The sequence below is a fragment of the Bombina bombina genome, chromosome 6, assembly GCF_027579735.1.
Source record: "Bombina bombina isolate aBomBom1 chromosome 6, aBomBom1.pri, whole genome shotgun sequence".
In the NCBI taxonomy this organism is placed as follows: Eukaryota; Metazoa; Chordata; class Amphibia; order Anura; family Bombinatoridae; genus Bombina; species Bombina bombina.
The window spans coordinates 1,117,822,170-1,117,846,796 of NC_069504.1; the positions used below are offsets into that span (position 1 = coordinate 1,117,822,170).

Here is a 24,627-nt window from a genome sequence, read left to right on the forward strand (position 1 = left end):
AGTGGATGCATTATCACTTCCTTGGAAGTATCATCCTGCCTATATCTTTCCGCCTCTAGTTCTTCTTCCAAGAGTAATCTCCAAGATTCTGAAGGAATGCTCGTTTGTTCTGCTGGTAGCTCCGGCATGGCCTCACAGGTTTTGATATGCGGATCTGGTCCGGATGGCCTCTTGCCAACCGTGGACTCTTCCGTTAAGACCAGACCTTCTGTCACAAGGTCCTTTTTTTCCATCAGGATCTGAAATCCTTAAATTTAAAGGTATGGAGATTGAACGCTTGATTCTTGGTCAAAGAGGTTTCTCTGACTCTGTGATTAATACTATGTTACAGGCTCGTAAATCTGTATCTAGAGAGATATATTATAGAGTCTGGAAGACTTATATTTCTTGGTGTCTTTCTCATCATTTTTCCTGGCATTCTTTTAGAATACCGAGAATTTTACTGTTCCTTCAGGATGGTTTAGATAAGGGTTTGTCCGCAAGTTCTTTGAAAGGACAAATCTCTGCTCTTTCTGTTCTTTTTCACAGAAAGATTGCTATTCTTCCTGATATTCATTGTTTTGTACAAGCTTTGGTTCGTATAAAACCTGTCATTAAGTCAATTTCTCCTCCTTGGAGTTTGAATTTGGTTCTGGGAGCTCTTCAAGCTCCTCCGTTTGAACCTATGCATTCATTGGACATTAAATTACTTTCTTGGAAAGTTTTGTTCCTTTTGGCCATCTCTTCTGCCAGAAGAGTTTCTGAATTATCTGCTCTTTCTTGTGAGTCTCCTTTTCTGATTTTTCATCAGGATAAGGCGGTGTTGCGAACTTCTTTTGAATTTTTACCTAAAGTTGTGAATTCCAACAACATTAGTAGAGAAATTGTGGTTCCTTCATTATGTCCTAATCCTAAGAATTCTAAGGAGAAATCGTTGCATTCTTTGGATGTTGTTAGAGCTTTGAAATATTATGTTGAAGCTACGAAATCTTTTCGTAAGACTTCTAGTCTATTTGTTATCTTTTCCGGTTCTAGAAAAGGCCAGAAAGCTTCTGCCATTTCTTTGGCACCTTGGTTGAAATCTTTAATTCATCTTGCCTATGTTGAGTCGGGTGAAACTCCGCCTCAGAGAATTACAGCTCATTCTACTAGGTCAGTTTCTACTTCCTGGGCGTTTAGGAATGAAGCTTCGGTTGACCAGATCTGCAAAGCAGCGACTTGGTCCTCTTTGCATACTTTTACTAAATTCTACCATTTTGATGTATTTTCTTCTTCTGAAGCAGTTTTTGGTAGAAAAGTACTTCAGGCAGCGGTTTCAGTTTGAATCTTCTGCTTATGTTTTTTCGTTAAACTTTATTTTGGGTGTGGATTATTTTCAGCAGGAATTGGCTGTCTTTATTTTATCCCTCCCTCTCTAGTGACTCTTGTGTGGAAAGATCCACTTCTTGGGTAGTCATTATCCCATACGTCACTAGCTCATGGACTCTTGCTAATTACATGAAAGAAAACATAATTTATGTAAGAACTTACCTGATAAATTCATTTCTTTCATATTAGCAAGAGTCCATGAGGCCCGCCCTTTTTTGTGGTGGTTATGATTTTTTTGTATAAAGCACAATTATTCCAATTCCTTATTTTATATGCTTTCGCACTTTTTTATCACCCCACTTCTTGGCTATTCGTTAAACTGAATTGTGGGTGTGGTGAGGGGTGTATTTATAGGCATTTTGAGGTTTGGGAAACTTTGCCCCTCCTGGTAGGAATGTATATCCCATACGTCACTAGCTCATGGACTCTTGCTAATATGAAAGAAATGAATTTATCAGGTAAGTTCTTACATAAATTATGTTTTTACGAACTACCCAGATAAAAATTAAGACAAAATTTAAAGGGACATGAAACCCACATTTTTTCTCTCAAGATTCAGATAGAAATTACAATTTTAAACAACTTTTTAATTTACTTCTATTATTTAATTTGTTTCATTCTCTTGGTATCATTTGTTGAAGAAGCAGCAATGCAATGGTTTCTAACTGAACTCATGGGTGAGCCAATCACAATCGATATATATATTCAGCCACCAATCAACAGGTTCTCTGCTGCTCCTTAATTATCCTAGATAAACCTTTCAGCAAACGATAACAAGAGAAGGAAGCAAATTAAATAATAGAAGTAAATTGGAAAGCTGTTTAAAATTGTATTCTCTGTCTAAATCATGAAAGAAAAATTTTGGGTTTCATGTCCTTTTAAGTAATTTTTTTTTTTTGCACAAAATCAATGTTAAACCCAACATTTTTTTGTCATGATTCAGATAGAGCATACAATTTTAACCAACTTCCCAGCTTACTTCTATTATCAATTTTCTTCCTAATGGGAAAGAGTCCACAGCCGCATTAATTACTTGTGGGAAATAAGAACCCAGCCACTAGGAGGAGGCAAAGACACCCCAGCCAAAGGCTTAAATACTCCTCCCACTTCCCCTATCCCCCAGTCATTCTTTGCCTTTCGTCCCAGGAGGTTGGCAGAAAAGTGTCGGAAGTTTTATTTTTAATGAAAATACTTTTATAAATTTTTACATAAAGTGTGTCTCTCATGGAGGGTAGTACTCTTCGCAATGGGACAGGAGTTTTAAGTAGTCCAGTTAGTTTCTCAGTGAAGGCCTGGGCGAATGTTAGAGTCCGGAGATGCAGTGGGAGTTCTCTCTGCAACACCATCCCAATTCGTATTAACTTCTCCTCTAGCACTTGGCGTTGCCGACCCTTCGCTTTGCTGCCTGCTGTCTTCTCTCAAGTCCATGACGGAGGCGACGCTACTATCCGTCACACTTGAAGGGCCGTATTCCTGTTCCACGGCGTAGATTCATTTTATCAATATGAATGTTATGTTGTTATGTGACAAATAGGTATGGGTCTCAGTGAGACTCCTCTGTGCGGATCTGGGAATCATGACATTATTCCTTCCTTAGGAAGGATTTGTGAACAGGGTGGGGTTCTTTAATCATGTTTCTTATGTGATTTTCTAACTTTGTGTATTGGGTATTGGCTCTGGGGCTGAGACGGGAGAATTGTTTGTAGGATTTAGTGGGGCCTGTTGCCACATTTTTTTTTTGCCCCGCTTTGTTTTGGACTTTACGGTTCACCTTATGACCGGGCGTTGTTACGCTGGGTTGGTTTCGCTTCCGCATTCCTGACCGTGTGGCGACTGAGATTTTCTGCTTCGTTTGGATCTGGTCATAGGAGGTGGTGAGTGCTCCAGCCATTGTGGGTGTCAGGTGCCATTCATTTTTTTTTATTTTTTATATTGTCCAAATTTTCTCTTTGGTTTAACCATGGAGGATTCTGAAGCTCAGACTGTCGTTGTTTCTGATTCCAATTCTTCCTCTTGTGAGAAAGGTGCTTCGGCCCCACTGACGCAGGTTTATCATTCCTGTCTCTTGTGTCTTCTTACAGTGCCTGGTTCCTCGGTCTCAAGGAGCCAGGGGCCTATTGAGCCATCAGCCTCTGGGAGCTCTGTTCCTCAAACGGCAGATTCCAAACCTCACCCTTCCTCTACATTTGCGGGTAGCCCAAATTTGAATTCTCCCTCCGCACAGGGTGGTTTGTTTCCCCTGGAGATGGCGGGTCATTTCCCCTTCAATATCTTGATGGCGCTGGTTCGCCTGCAGGATCCGGAGGTTTCTGCACGGTTGTGTTCTTGTCCGTTTATCCCGGGTGTCCAGACTTCGGGTGGGTCTATTCAGTTTCCTCCATGTTGCACTTCTCGTTATCGGATTGCGCGGCTGCACATTCTACTCCGTCGTCTTTAAGACTTATTGGGGGATCCTCTCCTCTATCAGTCGGGGACTGTGTCATCGAATGGTGCTTCGAGCTAGACTATTTGGGATGTTGATCGTCTCCTGTCGGTTGCTCGTGTCTTTTCCCAGAGTTTTTTTTTTGGCGGATGACTTCGGGCTGCCTTCTTTTCTTTCATACGGTTAGGATACTTTTTTTTTATTTGATTGTTCCCTCTGGAATTTCTGGGATGGACTTGCTTTTTGGTGCTTCCTTGGAAGTTGTTCACGGACTGTAGGGTCCGGAGTTTGTGTGCTTTTTGTTGTGTTGTCAGTGACGCCTGGTGGGTCCGGCGGGCCCTTGTGTGTTTTGTTTTATTATTTCATTGTTTGTTTTCACAAACTACTCTATACATCTACATCAGGGCCTTTTGGATCCGCATACCGCGAAAGATTGGGCCTGCCACTCTTTCCCGGGGCTGGGTCGGTGGTTTCCGCCGCGCCTCCTTGGTTCTCCTTCAGGGGGTGGTGCCTTTCCCGCTAGGGCGGTTTTTGGGCCTTGGTCTTCTTGCTACCCTTTGGGTGATTTTAGGCTCCTAGGGTCTCTGGACCTCGTTTTGTTCCGCTTTTAATGGATCCTCTTTGTGGATCAGTGGTGGAGCGCTTGTTGGTATGCGAGTCATAGCGGGATCTTGCCTGCATTCTCGGTGATCCGGCAGTGGTGCTGTGGGTGGCTAGCTTGTGACTTGCCACGTGGGGGCCTGGTTCGCCCTTTTCGCTGCTTCAGGCTTCTTCTAGCTGGAGCCCGGTTTTATTGGGGTCGCCTTTTTTCTCCCCCTTGGGGTCAGGGGCGCCGATGTGGGACCCTAGTTTCTGGATGTCGCTGAGTTTTGCTCTGTGTCTTGGGTTCTATCTCCTGGAGATCGGTTCTACATTTTCTTTCACGGACTTCTCTTAGGGTCTGCTAGATTTTTCGGTGGGTTTTGGGGTTCCTTCCTCGGGTGAGGAGTGTCTGGCTGGAATTTGTTTGGTTCCTTTTCTACAGGTCTCTTTGTGGATCTGGGATTGGGCTGGGGTTCCGGGTAGTGTTGGTATAGTTCTGTCTATGCTTGTCCCATTTTTTTCCCGCTGGCGTTCGGGCTGTGTCTGTCCCCTCTTTATGGTGGCTCGGAGCCTTTGTTTTTACGTGTGGGAATGTGTCTAGACTTCCTTTGGGGGTCTGTTGTTCTGGTGCTCTAACCTTGCATCAGCAGCCTCTGTAGTTCCTTGGTAGGGTCACTTTGTCTTCAGATCTTCCCCACCGGTATCTGCTGTGGGGCCACGAGATGCTACCTCGGGTATTCTCGGCTCCTTTGGGGACGGGCTCATTTTGGGGTTAGTTTTGGCCTCTGTGTCGAGTTTGTGTCCGGGGGGGACAAGTTTTCACTTGTCCTCTGTCTTCCCTTGGGGGTCTTTTTTCTCTGGGGGTGTGTTCCTTTGTCTCTGTTTCAGGGATGGAGATGCCCTTGGGAATGGACTTCTGGGTTCGGTGTTCCTCTGATGGTGGCACTCTGCCCGTGTTCTGTTCACGCTCCTTTGAGGTGGCTGGTGGTGTTTCCTCCCTTTCATTCAAGGGGAGGGTGAGACTCTGTCCCTGGATTTTTCACTGTTGTTGACTGCTGGGTCCTCCCGTGTGTGGGCGGTCCTCGTTGCGGCGGTTATGCGGTTGTGGAGGACGTCCAGGTTGATCTCAGGATGCTAAGCTGTGTTTCTGGTCATCTTTTGACTTTTCAGCTGCCTCTGTTTCTTTTGGATACAGGGGTCCCTGTTGAGGTGCTCTCTGAGTTCTCGGGGGGGGGTTTGGATATCTGAGTTTGTTCCTCCATGGAGGGGTGTTTTGTCTAGGACCTCGGTTTTTGCTGGTTCTTTTCCTCCCGAGCTACGGGGTTCTTGTAGGGAGGCGCCTCGGTCTCCTGGTTCCCTCCAGCTGGGTACTGGTCAAGAGTTTTTTCCCCTTTATCTGTGGCTGCACTATAGCGTGCTATTTAGTCGTATGTGCGTTTTTCTGTTTTCTGGAGATGCTTTTGTTCTCTTTCGGTCTCTGATTTGGTTGTGTTTGGCTGATGCTGCCCCTTTTTTTGGGCATCTTGTGAGGCTTTCTGGAAGTCTCCCAAGCTAGCTTGCTCTGCCTTTTGGATGACAGGGTTCTGGTTCGTTATCCCTCTACCTTGCTTTTAAGACCCGGAGCGCACTCTCCGGGTCTTAAATCAAACACCTTTAATATAGTGACGTTTCAGGGTAGTTAGCCCCGTCCTCAAACCATTACAAGCAGTAAAAACAATATACATATTTATACTTTACCCACCACCATCACCACGTAATACCGGAAATGCATCCAGCGTCCTGCAGAGCTCACTGCGCAGGTGCGCCGGTTGTCATGGCAACCTGTTTGCTCAATATATACAATTCATGTTAGTGGTCCACAGGATTCAAAATTGTGAATTTGGCGACCCCTGAGATAGAGCATGCAATTTTAAGCAACTTTCTAATTTACTCCTATTATCAATTTTTCTTTGTTCACTTTCTATCTTTATTTGAAAAAGGTATTTGGTTCAGACCTCTAGACCGCACTTTTTTATTGGTGGATGAATGTATCCACCAATCAGCGAGAAAATAGACCGGCATCTAAACCTACATTCTTGCATTTCAAATAAAGATACCAAGAGAATGAAGAAAATGTGATAATAGGTGTAAATTAGAAAGTTACTTAAAATGTCATTCTCTATCTGAATCACGAAAGAAAAAATTTGGCTTCAGTGTCCCTTTAAGAGCAGATTAATGAGATTGATCTATATGTTGTCGTCAATACAACCATACCATAGGCCTTCTTACTTTGCAAAAACATTGTTACCAGTTTTCCCATTTCCTTGGTGATGCACAGCTGCTTGTTTCTGCACGTCTGTGTGGAGGTTTGACCACTGACTTAATGACATGGGCAATCAAACAATGGCTTAAACAAAAACACAAAAAGATTTCACTGAACCCAACCTCCAAGTTTAGCAAGACCTAAATATAGCCACCAATCAGCAGGCACTATCCAAGTGCCGAACCAAAAATGGGTCAGCTCCTAAGCTTACTTTCTTGCTTTTTCAAATTAAAGGGACAGTCTACACCAGCATTTTTATTGTTTTAAAAGATAAATGATCCCTTTATTACCCATTCCCCAGTTTTGCATAACCAACACAGTTATATTAATATACTTTTAACCTCTGTGATTATCTTGTACCTAAACCTCTGCAAACTGACCCTTTATTTCTGTTCTTTTGACAGACTTGCAGTTTAGCCAATCAGTGCCTGCTCCCAGATAACTTCACATGCACAAGCACAGTGTTATCTATATGAAATTCATGAACTAACACCCTCTAGTGGTGAAAAACTGTTAAAATGCATTCTGAAAAGAGGTGGCCTTCGAGGTCTAAGAAATTGGCATATGAACATCCTAGGTTAAGCTTTCAACTAAGAATACCAAGAGAACAAAGCAAAATTGGTGATAAAAGTAAATATGAACATTTTTAAAATTACATGCTCTATCTGAATCATGAAACTTTATTTTGGCATAGACTGTCCCTTTAAAATACCAAATACCAAGAGAACGAAGAAAAAATGATAATTGGAGTAAATTACAAAGTTGCTTAAAGTGAAGGTAAATTTGGATGAATTAGTGCCGGGTTTTTATTAATCCTATTAAAAACAAGGGCACTTTAATTCATCAAAATTTACATTTTACTCCCTTAAAGGGACACTGAACCCAAATTTTTTCTTTCGTGATTCAGATAGAGCATGCAATTTTAAGCAACTTTCTAATGAACTCCTATTATCAATTTTTCTTTGTTCTCTTGCTATCTTTATTTGAAAAAGAAGGCATCTAAGATTTTTTTTGTTTGTTTCAGAACTCTGGACAGCACTTTTGTATTGGTGGATGAATTTTTCCACCAATCAGCAAGGACAACCCAGGTTGTTCACCAAAAATGGGCCGGCATCTAAACTTACATTCTTGCAGTTCAAATAAAGATACCAACAGAATGAAGAAAATTTGATAATAGGAGTAAATTAGAAAGTTGCTTAAAATGTCATGCTCTATCTGAATCACAAAAGAAAAAAATTGGGTACAGTGTCCCTTTAATTCAAAAACCTGAAAGCCGCTCCAGCAATTCCCCCGGCTGTCGGAAGCCTCTTCTTACCTCAAAAATTACGAATTCGTCTAACTCCAATCACGGCTTCCCCCCGGGGAGATCATGGCCTGATGCAACGCCGTGATTGGAGGAAGCGGGATTCGTCATTTTGTACCCGTGAAGAGGGCTTGCGACGGGCGGAGGAAGCGCTGCAGCGGCTGTCAGGATTAAAAGGTAAGTTTTTGAAGAAAAGGAGTAAAATGTCAATTTTGATGAATTAAAGTGCCCTTGTTTTTAATAGGATTATTAAAAACCAGGCACTAATTCATCAACATTCACCTTCACTTTAAGATTGCATGCCCTATCTGAATCGTGAAAGAAAACAATTGGATTTAGTGCTGAAGAAGAGATGAGATGATAGAAACATTTAAAGGGACAGTAAACCTTAAAAATAATGTTATATAATTCTGCACATAGTGCAGAATTATATAACATTATTTAAGTGCTCTAGTTCTAATAGCCTTTTTTCTCTTTAAATATGTAAAAATTACGGCGCTTTTACAGACCCGCTCTCTGCTGAGCGGGTCTGTAATATTTAGTCAGCGCATCGGGCCAGCTGTATAGTCACAGCCCGGGCCGACTGCGCCATAGCACTAAGTGCAGCTCGCTCCTGTCACACCCGATGCGCTGACTAAATATTACAGACCCGCTCAGCAGAGAGCGGGTCTGTAAAAGCGCCGTAATTTTTACATATTTAAAGAGATAAAAGGCTATTAGAACTAGAGCACTTAAATAATGTTATATAATTCTGCACTATGTGCAGAATTATATAACATTATTTTTAAGGTTTACTGTCCCTTTAAGTATATTTAATGAGGTTTATAGCATTTTTCACAAAAGGAGCAACACCAGGACAAGGGGTCTTAATCTCGTGTTGAAGGGTAGTAGATTCAGGGGTAACTTGCAGAAACTTCTTCACAGAAAGGTTGGATGAGTTATGGAATAAACTTCCATTAGAGGTGGTAAAGACAAACACTTTGTGTGTGCAGAAGAATGCGCTAGCAATACAAAATGATTATAAGCCTACAGATAAAGGTGAATATCTCCTAAAAAACACCTTGGAGAGACTATTGGGGGAGTTATTTAGATTGTAGGGAGTCCCTAAAGACACTCAAACAATACTAAAAAAATCTGTGGCGCTTAAAGAAAAGCTAAAATAATCACTAATGGCTATGTGAGTAGTGGTCCAATTTATATATATAAAGATAAGATGGCTAAAAATGTTAATTTTAATGATCAAAATTCATATAAAAAAATAGTTAAAATAGACTCTATATAGATATATATGTTAAAATAATAATATGTGTTACAAAAAAGATAAAAACACAGCTTCTAACAACGATGCATAAAAAACAAGGATGCATAAAGAACAAAGATAAAATACATGAGACCATACAATTAACCAGCAATGCTCATCAATCCTAATGCATGGAGATAATTATCTCCATGCATTAGGATTGATGAGCATTGCTGGGGAAATACAACTTTAAACTGACTCTCTAAAACTGACTGTTTGAACTTTGAAGCATATATCGCTCTTTATATCAAGTTTACTACACTGTGTTATTTTGTACACTTGCTCCTATTGCAAGTTGATTGCATATCTAATGGCCATTTAACTGTATGGTCTCATGTATTTTATCTTTGTTCTTTATGCATCCTTGTTTTTTATGCATCGTTGTTAGAAGCTGTGTTTTTATCTTTTTTGTAACACATATTATTTTAACATATATATCTATATAGAGTCTATTTTAACTATTTTTTATATGAATTTTGATCATTAAAATTAACATTTTTAGCCATCTTATCTTTATATATATAAATTGGACCACTACTCACATAGCCATTAGTGATTATTTTAGCTTTTCTTTAAGCGCCACAGATTTTTTTTAGTATTGTTTGAGTGTCTTTAGGGACTCCCTACAATCTAAATAACTCCCCCAAAAGACAAACACTTTGTCTGGCTTCAAGCATGTCTAGAATAAGCATAAGGTCATGTTACATACTAACTAATCCCTGGAATAAGCATAAGGTCATGTTACATACTAACTAATCCCTGGAATAAGCATAAGGTCATGTTACATACTAACTAATGCCTGGAATAAGCATAAGGTCATGTTACATACTAACTAATGCCTGGAATAAGCATAAGGTCATGTTACATACTAACTAATGCCTGGAATAAGCATAAGGTCATGTTACATACTAACTAATGCCTGGAATAAGCATAAGGTCATGTTACATACTAACTAATGCCTGGCATAAGCATAAGGTCATGTTACATACTAACTAATGCCTGGAATATGCATAAGGTCATGTTACATACTAACTAATGCCTGGAATAAGCATAAGGTCATGTTAGATACTAACTAATGCCTGGAATAAGCATAAGGTCATGTTACATACTAACTAATGCCTGGAATAAGCATAAGGTCATGTTACATACTAACTAATGCCTGGAATATGGATAAGGTCATGTTACATCCTAACTAATGCCTGGAATTAGCATAAGGTCATGTTACATACTAACTAATGCCTGGAATAAGCATAAGGTCATGTTACATACTAACTAATGCCTGGAATTAGCATAAGGTCATGTTACATACTAACTAATGCCTGGAATAAGCATAAGGTCATGTTACATACTAACTAATGCCTGGAATAAGCATAAGGTCATGTTACATACTAACTAATGCCTGGAATATGCATAAGGTCATGTTACATACTAACTAATGCCTGGAATATGCATAAGGTCATGTTACATACTAATGCCTGGAATATGCATAAGGTCATGTTACATACTAACTAATGCCTGGAATATGCATAAGGTCATGGTACATACTAACTAATGCCTGGAATAAGCATAAGGTCATGGTACATACTAACTAATGCCTGGAATATGCATAAGGTCATGTTACATACTAACTAATGCCTGGAATATGCATAAGGTCATGTTACATACTAACTAATGCCTGGAATTAGCATAAGGTCATGTTACATACTAACTAATGCCTGGAATTAGCATAAGGTCATGTTACATACTAACTAATGCCTGGAATAAGCATAAGGTCATGTTACATACTAACTAATGCCTGGAATAAGCATAAGGTCATGTTACATACTAACTAATGCCTGGAATATGCATAAGGTCATGTTACATACTAACTAATGCCTGGAATATGCATAAGGTCATGTTACATACTAACTAATGCCTGGAATAAGCATAAGGTCATGTTACATACTAACTAATGCCTGGAATATGCATAAGGTCATGTTACATACTAACTAATGCCTGGAATATGCATAAGGTCATGTTACATACTAACTAATGCCTGGAATATGCATAAGGTCATGTTACATACTAACTAATGCCTGGAATATGCATAAGGTCATGTTACATACTAACTAATGCCTGGAATATGCATAAGGTCATGTTACATACTAACTAATGCCTGGAATAAGCATAAGGTCATGTTACATACTAACTAATGCCTGGAATAAGCATAAGGTCATGTTACATACTAACTAATGCCTGGAATAAGCATAAGGTCTTGTTACATACTAACTAATGCCTGGGATAAGCATAAGGCTATCCTGCATACTAACTAATGCCTGGGATAAGCATAAGGCTATCCTACATACTAACTAATGCCTGGGATAAGCATAAGGCTTTCCTACATACTAACTAATGCCTGGGATAAGCATAAGGCTTTCCTACATACTAACTAATGCCTGGGATAAGCATAAGGCTATCCTACATACTAACTAATGCCTGGGATAAGCATAAGGCTATCCTAAAGACTAAATAATTCCTGAGGTAAACATAAGGCTATCCTACGTACTAATTAAGCTAACAATTTCTAGGAGCTGTAGGCAGACTTGATTGCCCTATGGTTATAGTTTGTCATAAAGTATTTTTCTATATGAATTACTCAGTGATTGACTGTGATACATTTAGGTCTGTATCTCACTAGCAGTAATACAGAGAGGATTATGAAGATATTGGTGCACATGAAATACATGGAATACCTCTAATCACCTGGTTTATGCTGTTACAGATAACACATTGGGAAAGCAGCAAGATGATGTCAGACGCAAGTGATATGTTGGCAGCGGCCTTGGAGCAGATGGACGGCATCATAGCCGGTGAGTTAAATGCTGCTATAATTGTCCTTATCTTTATAATTGGAATTACAAACACCTATGATACAAAATGACAAATCGTTGCCCTTATCTGTAATGTCTGTTGTAATTAAAATATCAATGGCTTTGGCTATTTTGCACCTGGAACTATTTACTCTTTTTAAAGGGTCATAAATAAAAAAATGTTTTGTTTTGTTAGAGCGGTTTATTTTTTATTTAAACTGGATGGTATTACTGAAAAATGTGGCCACATATTATTGTTGGTGGGTTACCAGACTGGGTGTCATAAGTAGGAATTGTGTATGTGCCAATTTCTTGCCACTTGTGACATCCTGATGGAAGAACAATCTTAATCTAAGATTAGTTTGGAGTGAGGGATTGGGGTAGCGCTAGAGATCACACCTTGCTTTGAAGTGTTGCTTCTTCTCTAGATCCAGTTGGTCAACAGACTTCCCCCGCCTCCCGACAGCATTGTTACATACGACGTTGCCCATAGTGACATCACAGATTCTTTATTTTGGCATCCACAATATTTTTATAAGTGCATCATTCAATAACAGTACGGAGAACTTTTTTTGTTTGTTTTTGTACAAAGCTAACAGCAAAATGGGTAAAAAGCAACTTTGATATTTTAATTAATATTAATTGGATTTTAGATAGAGTTGATGACTTCCCCTAGCTTTAATAAAATGGAGATAAAGGAGATTACAAGGGGAGCACTAATTTATTGCACACTCGCAAACTGGCAAATTTGCCCATTTGCAGGCGTGCAATAAATAACCAGCCATTACAAGTGACTGGTTATTGCTACTGTGAGCTTGCGGTAGCAGTTAGCGCTTATAACATTAACCAGCGATCAGATCTCTGGTTAATTTTATAAATGTCCACCAAATGCCCGCAAAATACAATGCTCCCAAAATACAATGGCCCCAATTTATACAGGTCTGTCGGACCTGATCCTACAGAGCTGATCAGGTCCGACAGCCCTCGCTGAATACAGCGAGCAATAAGCTCGCCGTATTCAGCATTGCACCAGCAGCTCACAAGATTTCCCACCAACTTTACCCCCAAAGGCCTGGTGCAATAATTTTATTAAAAAAGTAAAAATGCTACAGTACATTGGGGCAAATTTATCAAGCTCCGAATGGAGCTTGATGCCACGTGTTTCTGGCGAGCCTGCAGACACGCCAGAAACAGCAGTTATGAAGCAGCGGTCACAAAGACTGCTGCTCCATAACCTGTCTGCCTGCTCTGAGCAGACGGACAGACATCGCCGGAAATCAACCCGATCGAGTACGATCGGGTTGATTGATACCCCCCTTGCTGGCGGCCTATTGATTTCCGGCGATGTCTGTCCGTCTGCTCAGAGCAGGCAGACAGGTTATGGAGCAGCAGTCTTTGTGACCGCTGCTTCATAACTGCTGTTTCTGGCGTGTCTGCAGGCTCGCCAGAAACACGTGGCATCAAGCTCCATTCGGAGCTTGATAAATTTGCCCCAATGTACTGTAGCATTTTTACTTTTTTAATAAAATTATTGCACCAGGCCTTTGGGGGTAAAGTTGGTGGGAGTGAGGTGTGTAGAAAAAAAAAATGGCCTTTACATTGCGGTCTATTTGAAATGTGTTTTCCCAGTTAATATATGAATATGCTTATATACATATATTTATGTGCTAATATGTGTACAATTTATACACATATTAACACATAAATGTATATGTATTTTGTCATATACATATATATTTATATTTGCGGCCATCGCTGCACTACTTACCTCCCTTCACTGTGCTTAGGTTCTGATGCCGTCTCTGACGGCATCCGTAAAAGGCTCCCATTGGAGCCTATGGAAGCGAGCTCTCGTGAGTGAAATGCTTCCTAGCAATGCGACTGCGAGATCGCGTTCGCATTGTGCCTAACTTGCAATACCAGCACAATTAGTAATTTGGCCCTAGATAATTTAATATTCATACAACAATATTTAACATTTGGTAATGATCCTATAGTATTTGGCAAGGGATATTGTTTTTCATATTGTTGGGCAGATTTATCAAAGGGCAAATGCTCCTATTGGTTGCTCATTGAATCCTGCAACTGATTTTTATAAAATCGCATAACTACTGCTACCTTAATTTTCTTTGTCACCTTAAAGGTGGTCTATTACAATCATCCTGATTGGACAGGTGTTATTAATAAGCCTTCCTCTTGCTTAATTATTTAGGGGACCGCAGCTGTAAGCGATGGGAGGCTCTTGCAACGGGTGGTGTACAGGGCATGTTGCCGTCGTTAAGGGGCTAATAACTAATAAATTAGGATTTCTAATAAAAAGTGCAGTAAAAAATTGGAATGTTAAATCTCATTAAAAATAATTTAACAAAAATGTTCTGCCAAAAATAAAAAAATGAACACTAAAAATAACATTTGTATTGAAATTATGCAGGAAAAATCTATTTAAAGGGACATTAAACACTAAATAAATGCTAGATAGAATGATGCATTTAAAGAAAAGTTTAGTCTGAGAAGAACATGTAGATGTATATTTTAAAGTTTTATTAGTTGTTTAGTGACAAAATAAGTGTATTGTTTTACTGTCTATAAAACAATGGGAGCTGCCATGTTGTAACTTAGGTTACCTTCTCTGCTGTGGCCAATTAGGGACAGTTATAAATAGGTCACTAGAGTGTGCAGCCAATGGCTGTTTGGAATATAAAAGTATTCTGCACTTCCATTTCTAACAGGAATTAAAAAAACAGTTTCAGAATGGAATTGCAGGACAAGAAGGACAAAATATATAATGAAAGTATATAGCAGAGTTTTTTTATATATACGATTTATTATTTTATATTACCATCTCAAAGTGTTTAATGTCCCTTTAAGGCATATTGTAGAAAATCGTAACAAATCTATACGAAATTCAAAGCATATTGTTTTCTTTCATGTAATTGGCCATGAGCTAGTGACGTATGGGATAAACAGTTCTTCCAGGAGGGGCATAGTTTCCCAAACCTCAAAATGCCTATAAATACACCCCTCACCACACCCAAAATTCAGTTTTTACAAACATTGCCTCCTATGGAGGTGGTGAAGTAAGTTTGTGCTTAGATTCTACGTTGATATGCGCTTCTCAGCATGCTGAAGCCCGGTTCCTCTCAGAGTACAGTGAATGTCAGAGGGATGTAAAGGGAGTATCACCTATTAAATGCAATGGTTTTCATCACGGGAGATCTATTTCATAGGTTCTCTGTTATCGGTCGTGGAGATTCCCTTATTCAGATCGACGATATACTCTCATATTCCATTACCTCTACTGATAACCGTTTCAGTACTGGTTTGGCTATTTGCTATATGTGGATCGGTGTCTTTCGGTAAGTATGTTTTCATTACTTAAGACACTCTCAGCTATGGTTTGACACTTTATGTATTAATATAAAGTTCTAAATATATGTATTGTACTTATATTTGCCATGAGTCAGGTTTATGTATATTTCCTTTTGCAGACTATCAGTTTCATATTTGTGAAAAGCATTTTTTAGGAAAAATATTTTTCTTACCTGGGGTATAGTGTTTTTTCAAATTGACTGTTTTTCATTAGATTTCGCGGGCAAAATTAGGCTCGCGAGAGCGCAAAATGTATATTGTAAAAAAGTATATTGCATCATTCTTGGCGCAAGATTTCTTCTGTTATGTGTGATCAGTCCACGGGTCATCATTACTTCTGGGATATTATCTGCTCCCCTACAGGAAGTGCAAGAGGATTCACCCAGCAGAGTTGCTATATAGCTCCTCCCCTCTACGTCACCTCCAGTCATTCTCTTGCACCCAAAGACTAGATAGGAGGTGTGAGAGGACTATGGTGATTATACTTAGTTTTTAGAACTTCAATCAAAAGTTTGTTATTTTACAATAGCACCGGAGCGTGTTATTACCTCTCTGGCAGAGTTTGAAGAAGAATCTACCAGAGTTTTTCTTATGATTTTAACCGGAGTAGTTAAGATCATATTGCTGTTTCTCGGCCATCTGAGGGAGGTAAAAACTTCAGATCAGGGGACAGCGGGCAGTTGAATCTGCATTGAGGTATGTAGCAGTTTTTATTTTCTGAATGGAATTGATGAGAAAATCCTGCCATACCGTTATAATGAACATGTATGTATACTCTACATTTTAGTATTCTGGGGATGGTATTTCACCGGAATTACTCTGTAAAAGTACATTAAACCTTTTAATAGGTATTTTTCATGTTAAACGTTTTTGCTGGAATGTAGAATCGTTTGCATTAATGAGGTACTGAGTGAATAAATATTTGGGCATTATTTTTCCACTTGGCAGTTTGCTTGTTTTAATTATGACAGTTTCGTTTCTCTCTCACTGCTGTGTGTGAGAGGGAGGGGCCGTTTTTGGCGCTCTTTGCTACGCATCAAAAATTTCCAGTCAGTTACTCTTGTATTTTCTGCATGATCCGGTTCATCTCTAACAGAACTCAGGGGTCTTCAAACTTCTTTGAAGGGAGGTAGATTCTCTCAGCAGAGCTGTGAGACTTATATAGTGACTGTGATTTAAAACGTTGCTCTGTAATTTTTATGTTTAAAATTTAATTTGTGTTATTTTACTAATGGGAACAAACCTTTGCTAAAAAGTTGTGTTGTATTTAAAGAGTGATGCTATAACTGTTTTTCAGTTCATTATATTCAACTGTCATTTAATCGTTTAGTGCTTCTTGAGGCACAGTACGTTTTTGTTAATTAAGATTGTAACCGAGTTGCATGTTTATTGCTAGTGTGTTAAACATGTCTGATTCAGAGGAAGATACCTGTGTCATTTGTTCCAATGCCAAGGTGGAGCCCAATAGAAATTTATGTACTAACTGTATTGATGCTACTTTAAATAAAAGCCAATCTGTACAAATTGAACAAATTTTACCAAACAGCGAGGGGAGAGTTATGCCGTCTAACTCGCCTCACGTGTCAGTACCTGCATCTCCCGCCCGGGAGGTGCGTGATATTATGGCGCCTAGTACATCTGGGCAGCCATTACAGATAACATTACAAGATATGGCTACTGTTATGACTGAAGTTTTGGCTAAATTACCAGAACTAAGAGGCAAGCGTGATCACTCTGGGGTGAGAACAGAGTGCGCTGATAATTCTAGGGCCATGTCTGATACTGCGTCACAGCTTGCAGAGCATGAGGACGGAGAGCTTCATTCTGTAGGTGACGGTTCTGATCCAAGCAGATTGGATTCAGATATTTCAAATTTTAAATTTAAATTGGAAAACCTCCGTGTGTTACTAGGGGAGGTCTTAGCGGCTCTTAACGATTGTAACACTGTTGCAATACCAGAGAAAATGTGTAGGTTGGATAAATACTTTGCGGTACCGGCGAGTACTGACGTTTTTCCTATACCTAAGAGATTAACTGAAATTGTTACTAAGGAGTGGGATAGACCCGGTGTGCCGTTCTCACCCCCTCCAATATTTAGAAAGATGTTTCCAATAGACGCCACCACACGGGACTTATGGCAAACGGTCCCTAAGGTGGAGGGAGCAGTTTCTACTTTAGCTAAGCGCACCACTATCCCGGTGGAGGATAGCTGTGCTTTTTCAGATCCTATGGATAAAAAATTAGAGGGTTACCTTAAGAAAATGTTTGTTCAACAAGGTTTTATATTGCAACCCCTTGCATGCATCGCGCCGATTACGGCTGCGGCAGCATTTTGGATTGAGTCTCTGGAAGAGAACCTTAGTTCAGCTACGCTGGACGACATTACGGACAGGCTTAGAGTCCTTAAACTAGCTAATTCATTCATTTCGGAGGCCGTAGTACATTTAACCAAACTTACGGCTAAGAATTCAGGATTCGCCATTCAGGCACGTAGGGCGCTGTGGCTAAAATCCTGGTCGGCTGATGTAACTTCTAAGTCCAAATTACTTAATATACCTTTCAAGGGGCAAACTTTATTTGGGCCCGGTTTGAAAGAAATTATTGCTGACATTACAGGAGGTAAGGGCCACGCTCTACCTCAAGACAAAGCCAAAGCTAAGGCTAGACAGTCTAATTTTCGTCCCTTTCGGAATTTCAAAACAGGAACAGCATCAACTTCCACTGCACCAAAACAGGAAGGAGCTGTTGCTCGTTACAGACAAGGCTGGAAACCTAACCAGTCCTGGAATAAGGGCAAGCAGGCCAGGAAACCTGCTGCTGCCCCTAAGACAGCATGAACCGAGGGCCCCCGATCCGGGACCGGATCTAGTGGGGGGCAGACTCTCTCTCTTCGCCCAGGCTTGGGCAAGAGATGTCCAGGATCCCTGGGCGCTAGAGATCATATCTCAGGGATACCTTCTAGACTTCAAATTATCTCCCCCAAGAGGGAGATTTCATCTGTCAAGGTTGTCAACAAACCAAATAAAGAAAGACGCGTTTCTACGCTGTGTACAAGATCTATTATTAATGGGAGTGATCCATCCGGTTCCGCGGTCGGAACAAGGACAAGGGTTTTACTCAAACCTGTTTGTGGTTCCCAAAAAAGAGGGAACTTTCAGGCCAATCCTGGATTTAAAGATCCTAAACAAATTCCTAAGAGTTCCATCGTTCAAAATGGAAACTATTCGGACAATCTTACCCATGATCCAAAAGGGTCAGTACATGACCACAGTGGATTTAAAGGATGCTTACCTTCACATACCGATTCACAAAGATCATTACCGGTATCTAAGGTTTGCCTTCTTAAACAGGCATTACCAGTTTGTAGCCCTTCCATTCGGATTGGCTACGGCTCCAAGAATATTCACAAAGGTTCTGGGTGCCCTTCTGGCGGTACTAAGACCGCGAGGAATTTCGGTAGCTCCGTACCTGGACGACATTCTGATTCAAGCTTCAAGCTTTCAAACTGCCAAGTCTCATACAGAGTTAGTTCTGGCATTTCTAAGGTCGCATGGATGGAAAGTGAACGAAAAGAAGAGTTCTCTCTTTCCTCTCACAAGAGTTCCATTCTTGGGGACTCTTATAGATTCTGTAGAAATGAAGATTTATCTGACAGAAGACAGATTAACAAAGCTTCTAAATACATGCCGTGTCCTTCATTCCATTCAACTCCCGTCAGTAGCTCAATGCATGGAGGTGATCGGCTTAATGGTAGCAGCAATGGACATAGTTCCCTTTGCACGCCTACATCTCAGACCGCTGCAATTGTGCATGCTGAGTCAGTGGAATGGGGATTACTCAGATTTGTCCCCCACTCTGAATCTGGATCAAGAGACCAGAAACTCTCTTCTATGGTGGCTTTCTCGGCCACATCTGTCCAGGGGGATGCCATTCAGCAGGCCGGACTGGACAATTGTAACAACAGACGCCAGCCTACTAGGTTGGGGCACTGTCTGGAATTCTCTGAAGGCTCAGGGACAATGGAGTCAGGAGGAAAGTCTCCTGCCAATAAACATTCTGGAATTGAGAGCAGTTCTCAATGCCCTTCTAGCTTGGCCCCAGTTAAAAACTCGGGGGTTTATCAGGTTTCAGTCGGACAACATCACGACTGTAGCTTACATCAACCATCAGGGAGGGACAAGAAGCTCCCTAGCAATGATGGAAGTATCAAAGATATTTCGCTGGGCAGAGTCTCACTCTTGCCACCTGTCAGCAATCCACATCCCGGGAGTGGAGAACTGGGAGGCGGATTTCTTGAGTCGCCAGACTTTTCATCCGGGGGAGTGGGAACTTCATCCGGAGGTCTTTGCCCAAATACTTCGACGTTGGGGCAAACCAGAGATAGATCTCATGGCGTCTCGCCAGAACGCCAAACTTCCTCGCTACGGATCCAGATCCAGGGATCCGGGAGCGGTTCTGATAGATGCTTTGACAGCACCTTGGAACTTCAGGATGGCTTATGTGTTTCCACCCTTCCCGCTGCTTCCTCGATTGATTGCCAAAATCAAACAGGAGAGAGCATCAGTGATTCTAATAGCACCTGCATGGCCACGCAGGACTTGGTATGCAGATCTAGTGGACATGTCATCCTGTCCGCCTTGGTCTCTACCTCTAAGACAGGACCTTCTGATACAGGGTCCATTCAAACATCAAAATCTAACTTCTCTGAAGCTGACTGCTTGGAAATTGAACGCTTGATTTTATCAAAACGTGGTTTTTCTGAGTCGGTTATTGATACCCTGATACAGGCTAGGAAGCCTGTTACTAGAAAGATTTACCATAAAATATGGCGTAAATACCTATACTGGTGTGAATCCAAAGATTACTCCTGGAGTAAGGTTAGGATTCCTAGGATATTGTCCTTTCTACAAGAAGGTTTAGAAAAGGGTTTATCGGCTAGCTCATTAAAGGGACAGATCTCAGCTCTGTCCATCTTGTTACATAAGCGTCTGTCAGAAAATCCAGACGTCCAGGCATTTTGTCAGGCTTTAGCTAGGATCAAGCCTGTGTTTAAAACTGTTGCTCCGCCATGGAGTTTAAACTTAGTTCTTAACGTTTTACAGGGCGTTCCGTTTGAACCCCTTCATTCCATTGATATAAAATTGTTATCTTGGAAAGTTCTATTTTTAATGGCTATTTCCTCGGCTCGAAGAGTCTCTGAATTATCAGCCTTACATTGTGATTCTCCTTATCTGATCTTTCATTCAGACAAGGTAGTTCTGCGTACTAAACCTGGGTTCTTACCTAAGGTAGTCACTAACAGGAATATCAATCAAGAGATTGTTGTTCCATCCTTGTGTCCAAATCCTTCTTCAAAGAAGGAACGTCTTCTACACAATCTGGATGTAGTTCGTGCCCTCAAGTTCTACTTGCAGGCAACTAAGGATTTTCGACAAACGTCTTCCCTGTTTGTCGTGTACTCTGGTCAGAGGAGAGGTCATAAGGCTTCGGCTACCTCTCTCTCCTTCTGGCTTAGTAGCATAATTCGTTTAGCCTATGAGACTGCTGGACAGCAGCCTCCTGAAAGAATTACAGCTCATTCTACTAGAGCTGTGGCTTCCACTTGGGCCTTTAAGAATGAGGCCTCTGTTGAACAGATTTGCAAGGCTGCAACTTGGTCTTCGCTTCATACTTTTTCCAAATTTTACAAATTTGACACTTTTGCTTCTTCGGAGGCTATTTTTGGGAGAAAGGTTCTTCAGGCAGTGGTTCCTTCTGTATAATGAGCCTGCCTATCCCTCCCGTCATCCGTGTACTTTTGCTTTGGTATTGGTATCCCAGAAGTAATGATGACCCGTGGACTGATCACACATAACAGAAGAAAACATAATTTATGCTTACCTGATAAATTCCTTTCTTCTGTTGTGTGATCAGTCCACGGCCCGCCCTGTTTTTTTAAGGCAGGTAAACATTTTTTTTTAAATTATAATCCAGTCACCACTACACCCTTGGCTTCTCCTTTCTCGTTGGTCTTTGGTCGAATGACTGGAGGTGACGTAGAGGGGAGGAGCTATATAGCAACTCTGCTGGGTGAATCCTCTTGCACTTCCTGTAGGGGAGCAGATAATATCCCAGAAGTAATGATGACCCGTGGACTGATCACACAACAGAAGAAAGGAATTTATCAGGTAAGCATAAATTATGTTTTTTGGCGCGAAGTTACGTTCGATGACACAAAATTTGTCATTTCCGGCGTCTTAGTTGACGCCGAGTTCCTTTTACAAGGTTGCGTCTTTAATGATGCGAGTGTGTCATTTCCGGATGTTGTTAGTGCCCAGAAAATTTCTGTGTGCGTTGTGCGTCATACTTGGCGGCAAATATTTTTATTATTTAAAACCCCATTCCTATAGGCCTCTTGCCTTTTTCTCTATCAGAGGGCTATGCTGTTTGCATTTTTTTCCCATCCCTGAAACTGCCATATAAGGAAATTGATAATTTTGCTTTATATGTTGTTTTTTCTCTTGCATTTGCAAGATGTCTCAATCTGATCCTGTCTCAGAAACCACTGTTGGAACCCTGCTGCCTGATAACAGTTCTACCAAAGCTAAGTGCATTTGTTTGTCTACTCTTGCTAAACGTACTACTATTCCTATGGAAGATAGTACTTCCTTTAAAGATCCTTTAGATAGGAAACTTGAATCCTATCTAAGGAAAGCCTATTTCTTCTGTTATGTGTGATCAGTCCACGGGTCATCATTACTTCTGGGATATAACTCCTCCCCAACAGGAAATGCAAGAGGATTCACCCAGCAGAGCTGCATATAGCTCCTCCCCTCTACGTCACTCCCAGTCATTCTCTTGCACCCAACGACTAGATAGGATGTGTAAGAGGACTATGGTGATTATTCTTAGTTTTTATGACTTCAATCAAAAGTTTGTTATTTTACAATGGCACCGGAGTGTGTTATTGCCTCTCTGGCAGAGTTTGAAGAAGAATCTACCAGAGTTTTACTATGATTTTAGCCGGAGTCGTTAAGATCATATTGCTGTTCTCGGCCGTCTGAGGAGAGGTAAAGCTTCAGATCAGGGGACAGCGGGCAGATGAATCTGCATAGAGGTATGTAGCAGTTTTTATTTTCTGACAATGGAATTGATGAGAAAATCCTGCCATACCGATAATATGTCATGTATGTATACTTTACTCACTGGAATTACTCTGTAAAAAGTACATTAAACCTTTAATAGGTATTAATTGTGTTAAACGTTTTTGCTGGAATGTAGAATCGTTTGCATTTACTGAGGTACTGAGTGAATAAATGTTTGGGCACTATTTTTCCACTTGGCAGTTGCTTATTCTAATTGTGACAGTTTCGTTTCTCTCTCACTGCTGTGTGTGAGGGGGAGGGGCCGTTTTTTTGGCGCTCTTTGCTACGCATCAAAAATTTCCAGTCAGTTACTCATTGTATTTCCTGCATGATCCGGTTCATCTCTACAGAACTCAGGGGTCTTCAAAACTTCTTTTGAGGGAGGTAGATTCTCTCAGCAGAGCTGTGAGACTTATATATTGACTGTGATAAAAAACGTTACTCAGTAATTTTTTTATGCTTTCAGATTTAATTGATTTTGCTTTGCTAATGGGAACAGACCTTTGCTAAATTGTGTTGTTTTACAAGGATTGATGCTATAACTGTTTTTCAGTTCGTTATTTCAACTGTCATTTAATCGTTTAGTGCTTCTTTGAGGCACAGTACGTTTTTTGTTAAATAAGACTGTAGCCAAGTTGCAAGTTTAATTGCGAGTGTGTTAAACATGTCTGATTCAGAGGAAGATACCTGTGTCATTTGTTCCAATGCCAAGGTGGAGCCCAATAGAAATTTATGTACTAACTGTATTGATGCTACTTTAAATAAAAGCCAATCTGTACAAATTGAACAAATTTCACCAAACAGCGAGGGGAGAGTTATGCCGACTAACTCACCTCACGTGTCAGTACCTGCATCTCCCGCCCGGGAGGTGCGTGATATTGTGGCGCCCAGTACATCTGGGCGGCCATTACAGATAACATTACAAGATATGGCTACTGTTATGACTGAAGTTTTGGCTAAATTACCAGAACTAAGAGGCAAGCGTGATCACTCTGGGGTGAGAACAGAGTGCGCTGATAATACTAGGGCCATGTCTGATACTGCGTCACAGCTTGCAGAGCATGAGGACGGAGAGCTTCATTCTGTGGGTGACGGTTCTGATCCAAACAGATTGGATTCAGATATTTCAAATTTTAAATTTAAACTGGAGAACCTCCGTGTATTACTAGGGGAGGTTTTAGCGGCTCTGAATGATTGTAACACAGTTGCAATACCAGAGAAAATGTGTAGGTTGGATAAATATTTTGCGGTACCGGCGAGTACTGATGTTTTTCCTATACCTAAGAGACTTACTGAAATTGTTACTAAGGAGTGGGATAGACCCGGTGTGCCGTTCTCACCCCCTCCAATATTTAGAAAAATGTTCCCAATAGACACCACCACACGGGACTTATGGCAAACGGTCCCTAAGGTGGAGGGAGCAGTTTCTACCTTAGCTAAGCGTACCACTATCCCGGTTGAGGATAGCTGTGCCTTTTCAGATCCAATGGATAAAAAACTAGAGGGTTACCTTAAGAAAATGTTTGTTCAACAAGGTTTTATATTGCAACCCCTTGCATGCATCGCGCCGGTCACGGCTGCTGCAGCATTCTGGATTGAATCTCTGGAAGAGAACATTAGTTCAGCTACGCTGGACGATATTACGGACAGGCTTAGAGTCCTTAAACTAGCTAATTCTTTCATTTCGGAAGCCGTAGTACATTTAACTAAGCTTACGGCTAAGAATTCAGGATTCGCCATTCAGGCACGCAGAGCACTGTGGCTAAAATCCTGGTCAGCTGATGTTACTTCTAAATCTAAATTGCTTAATATACCTTTCAAGGGGCAGACCTTATTCGGGCCCGGGTTGAAGGAGATTATCGCTGACATTACAGGAGGTAAAGGCCATGCCCTGCCTCAGGACAAAGCCAAAGCTAAGACTAGACAGTCTAATTTTCGTTCCTTTCGTAATTTCAAAGCAGGAGCAGCATCAACTTCCTCTGCACCAAAACAGGAAGGAACTGTTGCTCGCTACAGACAAGGCTGGAGA

At 40.8% G+C, this 24,627-nt stretch overlaps 1 protein-coding gene across 15 annotated transcripts in view; it reads left to right on the top strand.

Moving 5' to 3' along the window:
* PPFIBP1 (PPFIA binding protein 1) overlaps positions 1-24,627 on the top strand; it is a 650,864-nt gene that overhangs the window by 131,270 nt on the left and 494,967 nt on the right. For all 15 annotated transcript variants that reach the window (XM_053719064.1, XM_053719065.1, XM_053719067.1 and 12 more), the window contains exon 2: positions 12,018-12,105. In XM_053719064.1, coding sequence (XP_053575039.1) covers positions 12,042-12,105 — 64 coding nt within the window. In that variant the 5' untranslated portion in view covers positions 12,018-12,041. The remainder of the gene's footprint in view (positions 1-12,017; positions 12,106-24,627) is intronic.